This window comes from Lipophrys pholis (genome assembly GCF_963383615.2).
Source record: "Lipophrys pholis genome assembly, chromosome: 11".
In the NCBI taxonomy this organism is placed as follows: domain Eukaryota; kingdom Metazoa; phylum Chordata; class Actinopteri; order Blenniiformes; family Blenniidae; genus Lipophrys; species Lipophrys pholis.
This window is the reverse complement of record NC_137631.1, coordinates 6,748,506-6,759,338: the sequence shown is the minus strand read 5'-3', so window position 1 is coordinate 6,759,338 and position 10,833 is coordinate 6,748,506. Positions and strand designations below refer to the sequence as shown.

General features: G+C 42.5%; 1 protein-coding gene across 1 annotated transcript in view; it reads left to right on the top strand.

The window, feature by feature from the left end:
* The first annotated feature begins 271 nt into the window (after positions 1-271).
* Positions 272-10,833, top strand: part of poc1b (POC1 centriolar protein B) — a 55,821-nt gene continuing 45,259 nt past the window's right edge. Inside the window, exons 1-10 of the mRNA XM_080475771.1 lie at positions 272-529; positions 1,747-1,831; positions 2,630-2,801; positions 3,003-3,182; positions 3,269-3,376; positions 4,011-4,126; positions 4,227-4,360; positions 5,790-5,858; positions 5,958-6,110; positions 7,600-7,695. Coding sequence (XP_080331897.1) covers positions 515-529; positions 1,747-1,831; positions 2,630-2,801; positions 3,003-3,182; positions 3,269-3,376; positions 4,011-4,126; positions 4,227-4,360; positions 5,790-5,858; positions 5,958-6,110; positions 7,600-7,695 — 1,128 coding nt within the window. The 5' untranslated portion in view covers positions 272-514. The remainder of the gene's footprint in view (positions 530-1,746; positions 1,832-2,629; positions 2,802-3,002; positions 3,183-3,268; positions 3,377-4,010; positions 4,127-4,226; positions 4,361-5,789; positions 5,859-5,957; positions 6,111-7,599; positions 7,696-10,833) is intronic.

Here is a 10,833-nt window from a genome sequence, read left to right as displayed (position 1 = left end):
CCGGTTGCTCAGCAGCGAGAAACGCTCCACCTCAGTGTTGTGCTGCATTCAAGTCCCTTACCAGTTTTTTTGATTCAAAAGTATTACTTACATTTTGCACTTTATGTGCATTATACACTCTTATTTGGATTTTCAAACGCGCATAATAGTCATATTTGTCAACTATACAAATATATAGTATGATTGAAATAATATTAACGTGATGTGAATACCGTTGTTAGGAAGCAAATAGTTTTCTTCCATTTTTTTTCGCAAGTGCCTCAAACGCACCACTGTCAACCGATTCGAAACACCAAGCTGCGGGTTGCTCGTGTTTTCACTGCACGCCATAAAAAGGCGTATTTCTCTAGACACTGCAGAAATACCGAGTATTCTTCTGCACGCTTTCTTTATATTTAACGGGGAAGCTAAAGCCCGTGTTACAGGCGTGAAAGTGAGTGCGATCATGGAAGCGACGAGCGGCTCGGTTCAAACTTCTCCATCAAGGCGGTGAAACCTCCACAAGTCTGTCTCAATGGCGTCCGTCTTGGTGAGTCTCTTCATCTCACTACTTCTGTTAGAATGAAAAAAACAGCAAAGATTTGGCTTTAAAGAGCGCTGCTGTCAAATCTGGCCGACTAAGCGAGTTTGCTGGCTAAGAGGATTGTAGAGATGGAGGCTGTCAGACACTTCCTGCCTCGAGACGACTCTGGAAGACGATCAAAGTTCCTCAACAAGTTGTCTCCTATTAAAAAAAAGATCCAAATCCAAACTGTAGGCTTATCTCTTTATTACCTGTTCACCTACGCAAACCAGCCAATCGCCTGGCAGCAGCTCAGTGTGGAGCTGGACAGGAGCAGCTGCTGGGAGTCATCACATGTTGGTATTTCACAAATCACCCATCTACTCAGATTTATGCAAAAGTTTTCAGTGAAAGGTCTGAGAAGAGCATCTCTCTCTCTCTGTGTGTGTGGGTTATCTGATGAGTGTGAAAAGAATAGAAATACTTTCTTTGTCCCGCTGGGAAAGCTTTAGTGTTGCTCCACACAGAACAGTCAGTGAGATCAATATTATTATTATTATTATTTTTTTTATAATTTCGTAATACAACACTACAAAGTGAACACATACTGAACATAACAAAACAAAACAATAAAAAATGGACAATAAATAAATAAATAAATAAATCAGTCAATAGCAAGAACAATAAAATAAAATGCTGATCCACAAGTGTCAAGCCTTTCCATTTACTCTGGTGGTAAACACTGTATGTGGTGTTTTTCAGTCAATATATTCAATAAAAATGAGTAAATTCCTACAATGTCTTATTGTGTTTTATCTGAAAGCCAAATCACTTTTTTCTATTCCTCTTTAAAGTATAAAGCGAGGGGAGACCAATTTTTTTTTGCAAAGAATTCAAAGACCTTTTAAGTACAAAGAACAGCCTTTCTAAAGGCATTGCTGACATGGCATTTTCATTGAAAAATAATGATTTTTTAATGTTTTAAAGGGCGTTACTCACCATTTAATTTATTTATGTCACAAAACCACTAACTTTAGAGCTGAATGCATCTGTTCAGGTGAAACACTGATGAACGAAAGTTTGAAACTGCAAGCTGAAGCGGTACCAGACAACAACAAACACCCCGAGACGCAGTGTAAACTCAAACTGTCTGTTGTCAGAGGACACGGTGCATTTTCATTTGAAATGTTGTCACGTAAACAGGGATCTTTTATTCATCTTAATCAAGCGTGTTGTCGTTGCAGGATGATCCCACCCTGGAGAGACATTTCAAAGGACACAAAGGCGCCGTCACATGTGTGGACTTCAGTCCCAATCGAAAGCAGCTGGGTGAGTAATACGCTGGAATATACACCCGAATATAAGTCACACCGTTTTTTTTAGTCATTGAGCTTATCTTATGACTTATAGTCACAATATCTGAAACAATACCATTGTATGTACCATCTGTGACCACTAGATGTCACTGTAAGACAGCGTAATGCTACTTTTCAAGTAAAAGCGCGTCGGTTTTGCGATTTTTGTTTCAGAAAAATTTCTCGTTTACATGCTTTTGAAAACGATGTCCGTTACATGGAAATGGCAGAAATTATGAAAATTATGTATGACGTAGTTAGCATGTAGGTCCACTAGTGGGTGCTGTTGTTTGTTTTTGCAATGAAATCGCACACGTGTGCATAGAAACAATATGCTTTAAACATTAACGGTGGGAGAACATGGACATTCGTATGGACAGACGACCAAGTTGTATTGTTATTCCTGTCAACTATAAAAGTACCAAGTCCCAGGAGAATATGGACTGGTAGTCATGACACTCTGGAGGCCACCATTGTTATTATTGTCCATCTTCTCACGCATGTGCAGAACTATTTACTGCGGCAGTGTTGAGCATGCGCACCAGAGCAGCAGCATTTCAGAAAAGTGACGTTTTTCTCCGTTTCTACGGAGGCACCGTCGGAGCGTTTTCATAAAGTGACACCGAGCACCGTTGTCGTGTAAACGGACCCTCGAAACGGAAAGGAAAGTTTTCTGTTCTCACTCCAAAACGTTGTCGCGTTAACGGGGCCGTGGTGTCATTGTGCACTTTTAATCTGTTTTCCGTCGTCCTCTCTCTGCGCCCCCCTGCAGCCTCGGGCTCGGTGGATAAGTGTCTGATGATCTGGAATCTGGCCCCCAAGGCCAGAGCCTTCCGCTTCGTGGGCCACCAGGACGCCATCACCGGAGTGCAGTTTTCCCCCGCCGGCCACCTGGTGGCAACTTCCTCCAAGGACCGGACGGTGCGGCTGTGGACGCCCACCCTGTACGTGTCGGTCGCTTTTGACTGCATAGGAACCAAGTGTTGGGATGCTGGGTGTTGATGTGGGATGTTTTGGGTGTGTGTGTGTGTGTGTGTGTGTGTGTGTGTGTGTGTGTGTGTGTGTGTGTGTGTGTGTGTGTGTGTGTGTGTGTGTGTGTGTGTGTGTGTGTGTGTGTGTGTGTGTGTGTGTGTGTGTGTGTTCAGGAACGGAGATTCGACCGTCTTCAAAGCCCACACGGCGGCGGTGCGCAGCGTGGCCTTCTCCCGGGACGGCCACAGACTGGTGACGGCCTCCGATGACAAGTCGGTCAAAGTGTGGAGCGTCCATCGGCGGTGCTTCATCTACTCCCTCAGTCAGCACACCAACTGGGTGCGCTGTGCTCGGTATGCCGTCAACGACACCGGCGACGTGCCTCAACCATCACGTTTCAGTCTTTGTGGCATAAAGCAGCATCTCTCCTGGATGTCAGGTTCTCTCCGGACGGCCGCCTCGTGGCGTCCTGCGGGGACGACCGCTGCCTCCGACTGTGGGACACGTCTTCCAAACACTGCATCAACTGTTTCACAGACTCCAGAGGGTGAATCCCGCATCACAACACTCTCCCTCTTCGTCTCACTGGATTTGCACATGAGCTGGATCTCAGCCAGATTACTGCCTCACGTCGCTAAATGATTAAAAAAAATACTTCAGTACAAATAAATGCATACATTTATTTTCTATTCTATTCTATTCTATTCTATTCTATTTCTTGACTATAAAGTATTTCTTTCTTTCTTTCTTTTCAAAGTTATTTAGATACTTATACGTGTATTTTTTCCAACCTTAATTATTATTATTTGTCTCTTTTAATTTGTTTTTCATTTACAGTTTTTTTACATCTACCTATCTATGCACAATTTTCTTTCTTTCTTTCTTTCTTTCTTTCTTTCTTTCTTTCTTTCTTTCTTTCTTTCTTTCTTTCTTTCTTTCTTTCTTTCTTTCTTTCTCCCTATATTTCAATACTTCTGTACATGATAATGCCTAATAAGAACGACCGACAGGTTACATCGGTGTTAGATCAACTAGAAGATTTCTTATATTTAAAATTTTTTTACTACTTATATTTTCGGTTGTCTTTCCCTCTGACATCTACTGCATTATGTGTCGTGTTATACTTTTAAACAACTTTTATTTTGTTAATTTGTACACCCCCCCCCCCCCCCCCCCCCCAGATCAGCGACGTTTGTTGACTTTAACTCCAGCGGTACGTGTATCGCCTCGTCAGGAGCCGACAGTTCCCTGAAGATCTGGGATTTACGCACCAACAAGCTGATTCAGCACTATCAAGGTCCGTCAGACCCTCTTCAGACCGAAGCTTTTGTCTCTAACCTCTTGTAGATCACAGGGAAGATTCCTGCGCTGTCTCCCAGCTGCTGTGTTTCATTCAGTCCACAGTGCGGCAATCAACAGCTTTTCCTTCCACCCGTCCAACAACTACCTGATCAGCGGCTCCAGCGACGGCACCATTAAAATCCTGGACCTGCTGGAGGGACGCCTCATCTACACTCTGCATGGACACAAGGTCTGCAAGCCTTTAGCACCGCAACAGGCATTGCTGGCAGGATATTTGGTTTATTGAAATCTTTATTGTCGTTGCATGATTTGGACACTTGGTGGCAGTAGTTTGGCCAAAGGTGAGAGGGCGGCGGTCACAGGTAAGGGGAGGGCAAACAGTTATTTCTCACCAGAGCAGCAAACAGAACCGGACCAAACTAGTACAGATATACTACTCTCTAGGAAAACTGAACTATTTTCATAATTTGCTTCAAACAAATAAACATTAGATGAAACCACAAGAAGAAATTCTGTTGTTTGGGTCCTGCGTTGGTTCACTCCTGCTCCACCTGCGCAGTAATGACAAGAACTGGACACTAGAAACGTTGAAGAATTAATTGTCATTAAAATTAAGTGAGAAACGTTTGCTCGCTGCCGACCTGTGCACCTCCTCTTCCTGTGACCTCTGCCCTCTAAACCTTTGGCCAAACTACTGCCACCAAGTGTCCAAATCATGCAACAACTGGAAATATTTCAACTGAATCGCCTGCCAACAATAAGTATAAGTGGCTCCTGTAAGTCATTTTCTTTAATTTTCCACATGAAAGAATCTGTCTTATGTTGCATTTCTGAGGTTTTCAAGCCACAGTTTAGAATGGTAGACGACTCTGGCTGTTTATTGCTCTGAACCTTTTCAGTTGATTCTACTGTTTTAGCCACTTTTTTGGGTGTGTTTTAGCTATTTTACCTGTTTGAGCTGTTCATTTTTCCTTCTAGTCCCGTTTTAGCGAGCTTGTCCATTTCTCTCTTTGAGCTGTTTTAACTTTTCTGCGTCCAGCTCACAAGTTTTAGCTGCTTTAGGGCGTTCTGCATACCTTTTGTTGTTGCTTCTCTCCACTCATCAATCACACAAGTAGCGTAATCAGCAGTGAAAGAAAGTGAGCGCCTCCACATTGAATGAAACGCTCTATTTCCCTCTTGAGATTCTTCTTTTTATTTGGATCTACAATTGATCAAAAGGTGCGTTTCAAAAAACCCGACACGTGTCACCTGCAGAGAAAAGCAAGCCATTTTAAATATGAAGATAAAAACCTTTTAAATGTCACATTTATCACCTTGAACCGGGAGATAAATGTTATTTTCAAAGATAATTTGGTGGCTGAATTGAAAGGGAAATAAGATGGAAACATTGTTTTATCACATAAAACATTTCTGGTTCGAGCGTCTTGCGCTTTGTTTCTGTGAATGATTGAAAAAAGAGCTTTTATTCCTCATGTTTGGCGCTGCATCGTGTTAGCGTGAGTTTAAATGTCTGTGAAAAATGCGGTTATTTTCTACAACGTGGCAGAAGTACTGAAGAATGTTCACATTTGGAGTCAACGTGTCCCCTTTGTGGACGTGTGTTGAGATTGCTGGGGTGTTTTCCTGTGGTAACAATAATTCACTGCGTTCCTCAGGGACCTGTGATCACGGTGTCCTTTTCCAGGGATGGGGAGCTCTTCGCTTCGGGAGGCGCCGACAGCCAGGTGGGTGGGGGGGGGGGATCTCGCAACACTTTCAGCTTTTTGTTCTGCGATCGTACTTCTGAAGCAGGAAGTGATTTCAACGAGCTGTGCCCTCTTCAGGTGCTGCTGTGGAGGACGAACTTCGACGCCAAGTCGTATCAGGACGTCCTACAACGACACGCACACAGGTCCACCCCGGATCCCCCGCCCCACCTGTCCGATATTCACCCCAGGGTGCCACACCTTCACTGCCCGCAGCCCGCAGACATTCAGGTCCGGCTGCTTCCACTCTGCACATCAACACTGGATTTTAAAAGAACTTTTCATTTTTTTTTTCAATTGACATTGTTTGATTGTTCGAAAGAACGTCTCCGTTAACAAAACAATCCGCTTCAATCCTCTAGATCCTCCAGTTGAGGTTAATACTATGCTGCCAGACAACCTCAGCAGGTGGAATCCACTTTGGATTATTTTGGTGATGCAAGACTGTGCAAGTCTGATTCTATTAATTGCTCTCCTCGTCGTATTTTTCTGGATTTTTGGTCACTTTGATGCTGAACGTATCAGACAGAGTTGCACCGATACCAGGTTTTTAGGGGACGAGTACAAGTACGAGTACTAATCTTTAGCTACTTGCCGATACCGAGTACCGATACCAGTACTTATTGAATGTCATCAAGTCTAATTCATACTCCGTACGCAAATGATATGCGAAGACTAGTATACTACTTTTATATTACTTTTGCCCTTCTTCTTGATATTTCAGATTTAGAGTTTGTGTTTTTTGTTACTATTGAAGTGTCAGACCTGATACCGGATACTGGTATTGGTGCATCTCTACTATCAAATCTTGCCAAGCAGAAACTGGCTTCATATTGCTACAAGCTCTGTGATTTGGGCGGTGGAGGCCTTGTGGTTAAAGAAGCTGACTTTGATTACGGGGGATTGAGAGTTTGCTGGTTGGAGTGAAGCAATGGATAGGTCACCACTGTGGGTCCTTGAGCGAGACCTTTGACCCCCATCAGCGCAAAATTGTGCCAAAATGTGGCTGTACAAGGGAGTTAATGTGGAAAAAATGAATTTCCCCAAGGGATTAATATTATTGTTGTTGTTGTTTGTATGAGGTGACATCAATAGGACAATGAAGCTGCTGTCGAACGTTTGGTGCTGCATGGCTTAATTTCTTTAAAGCAGTATTTTGATAATTTTGAACTCTTATAACAGACACGAAAACAAAACAAACACGACAGCATATACAAATTGAACATGACCTTAGATATAGAATGAAGTAAAGAATTTGGGTGTTTCATGGCTAAATGCATTGTTTAGGCAGGAAAAAGGCATAAATAGACTCGCATGAGGCGCAACAGCATGCTTAATTACTGTACCTAATCTAGACTCCAGAGTTATTATCTTATCTTTGTTGTAAGTTTTCACTTCTGAATGCTCTGGTATTATATCAGTTGTTTTGTCTGAAAGTTTTTTTTCTGGTTAAATACTGTAAAATATACACTGAAAACCTCTGAAGTAGATTTCCAAGTGATGAAAATGAATCCTCTCTAGTTTATAATCTCCGGGAGACAAAGCCATTCCTTAGCTGATATTCACAGGAACACTGTGATATGTTGAACAGTTGGATTAATCTTTACATAAGTGTGCCTTTACAAGTCAGATGTATTTTGGATGCGGCATTTCTTCAAATACCTGCTAGAATGAACTGAATCGGGGATTTTGGTGGTTTACCGGCTGTTTTCCTCCACAGATCAGTCCCACGGTGGCAGACACCCGGTCCGCCGAGCCGCACGTCATCGAGCTGGGTCCGGCTGGCCACGGCAGCATGGAGAGCTGGCACGGCGCAGTAAGTCCATCGTCACACACCCGCATCAGACCAGCCTGGATAGTCACTTTTATCACTTGTTTGTAATCATATCAGTCCTGGCATGGCTTCGGGTGACACAGCCTGACCCTAACCCTAACCTCCATCTGCACTGATATACAGTTAACAGCTTGTTTGTTCAAGCAATTCAGAGTGCTTGGAGTTTAAGCACCCAAACAGATCAAAAGGTAGTTTTACGGATCCTCTGTGTTTTTAACATTTCCCAAAACGAGTAGGAGGAAGTTTAAACTTAACTCCATGTTTCATTTATTAACATTTACATAATTCTAAATACTTATTGTAGGAGATATTTGATGTTTTATAGGTTTATATTGTTTGTTTATTCGTGTTTTCGTTATTCACCTTTGACTGGCCTTATGTGCAGGTTTTATGTTCACCCTCTAGGGGGCGCTTGAGCAATGTGGGAGGGAAATATAGCTTCCAGGCAATGAGGGGACGGGAGAGCAACTAGTTTCTGGACTGTGTCAGGGAGACAGGCCAGTGTGGCGGAGAGTCTGAGGAGATGTATATTTTGTTTGATGCACCTTTGGAAATCAGCATTGGTCTGAATAGCGAACGATGGAACTCATCAAGAATGTGGAAATAAACAAAAAATCTTAACTGAAGCGTACATTTGCACTTTCCATGTTTGAAGGTCTGATGTCCAGGGTTCAATGTTTGAGGTGAAGAAACCAGCTGTTCTATGCTGAACTCGTCCAGCAATCACATATGAGGAAGTCCTTTAATGACTGAATTAAAAAGAAAACAACCTGGTTGAAATTTTTAAGAAGTTAAAAGTACCTGTATCTGTGTTCATATTAGGAGTAAAACACCTGAAGGCTCAACATAACGGCTGTTTTATTCCACCTGAAGTTACTTTCTCTGTTTGTAGAGAACAAATTCATGAGGATAAAAATCAAGGCCAGAACGTGAGAGGGTTTGAGGAAGCAGTCTTGACCACCAGGTGGCAGTGCAGACCAATGTGGAGTTTCACTCAAACCTGCCCCAACACTGACATCTCTTCTCGAAGTATAAAATAGTTTTTTCTTCTAGAGAAGGCATATTTTCGTCTGCAGACTTCACCATGCCGTTGATTCTTACACGTCTCCCAACACCCACACGAGCTGCACTTTGTGCTCGTCACATCATTCCTTCCTTTCTTTTTTTTTTTTTGTTTTTCTTCTTTTTTTCATTGGTGTTGAAGGCTCAGCTCTGGCCAGCAGGGCTCCGACCCGGCCTTGAACTCCAGTGAGCAATTCACAATATGTTGCAAGGTAAAACCCTGGATGTGAATTAGCGCTATCCGCTTACTCTGCAGAGCTTGATCCCGGATAAATGGGCAGAAACGATAGATTGCTGTAGGTAGGCCTTAATGTACAGGCTGAATAAAAGAAGCCTTCTTAACCGAGGGGTTTACGTTGTGCGTCGTGGGGTTAAATATCTCTTCCTCAGTCACGCAAACTGCCATCGAGGTTAGGCTTGCGCAAAATAATTGGTTTTGTGTATTCTTGCACCAAAATGTAATTCCGTGTCTGGCATTTAGGAGGACATATCTTCCAGAATGATCTGACTCAGTTGCTTTGTTTCTAAAAATGCACTCATTATGGCTTCGCTGTCAGCTTGCTGCAGGTCCGTGAGTAATCAAGGCCTCGCCGCTTGCTCGATGCAGCAGCCCACAGAAGGTATTTACCGCCACCTGCTGGTGCACATAAGAAGCGCATGTAATTAGATCATCAGGGTACGGTAGAGGTGTCCATTTTTGCAGCCCTTATAGTATAAGCGATCACAAAAACAATGTTTCCATTTGCCTCGAGACCTCTATGGTGGCCATCTTGGATTTTACAAAATGGCTGTGGCTGCCGTAAAAATGTTTTCAATCAATATCGCTAAGCTAGAGCTTTTATTTTGACAGCGAAACTACCATTTTCCGGGCCAAGGATTCCAATGCTCTGAGTTGAGGCATTTGCTCCAGCAGTTTCTGCAAATACCTATTCATTTCATGTTTATGTCGTGGTCTGACTATTGTCGTTTTGTAAAACATTCAATAACATTTAAAATTTCAGTCATAAATGAGTTTGTGGTTGAATCTAGTTTATTTAAATGGTGGTTTGGTGGACAAACTGAAATTTCGACGTTTTTTTTTTTTTTTTTTAGAAGCTGAGATATTGACGTAAGACTTTTTTTTATGGCAGCCATTTCATAAAATCCAAGATGACCGCCATATAGGTATTAAGGCAAATGGAAAGATTACACAATAAACTTTCCAAAAATGTATAGTTTTGATACTCTTCCACAAACAAATCAGTCGTAATGACATTTTGAACGCGACTAACAGCTGGAGCGCTAACAGAGCTGCTGTTGGTGCAGAATATTGTGAAAATATGATTGAATATGCACCAAACAGCAAAGGTCTCAGCAAAATTAGGCTAATTACAGAAACAAATTTCATATTTGAGGGGCCCTGCAGTTCATATGTATTGTCTGTATAATAAAAGTTTAGACACCATTGGTTTAGATGTTTATATACATGAGACCTATTGTGGAGCCGTCAGTTAATCACACAATTAAGACGGATAAGGACGGAGCGTTCTGCGTATCTTCTGCAATCATGATTTTGGTTCATATCCTGGGAGCCTTGAGGATCCGAAGCAAACTGAGTAATAACGTGGACGAGTGCGGGGCAGTGCTGCGCAGTATAATTAAGAGACCCTGGACATGGAAGTCAACAGAAATGTCAGATATCTTCAAGAAGCAAGCAAATCTATGACATTACCTGGACATTGTGTTTAGAAAGCTTGAAAATTGTTGGGTTGACTGTTGATCTTCTGTATTAGACCAAACTACCTTCTACTGGGTGTACTGGCCAACAACCACTCCAGCTTCCATAACTACAGGCCATTCAAAGTCGCCAAGAAACCTTAGGGTCAGTTTACGCATTTTCGTTTCAGAAAAGTTTCGCGTTTACGCAGAAACGTTTTGAAAACGATGTCCATTTACGCTGAAACAGCCGAAATGCTGAAAACGATGCAGTTTCCATGCAGGGCCACTAGTGGTTGCTGTTGTTTGTTTTTGTAATGAAACTGCGCACTCACACACACACACACTGCCTCCCCCATAGTC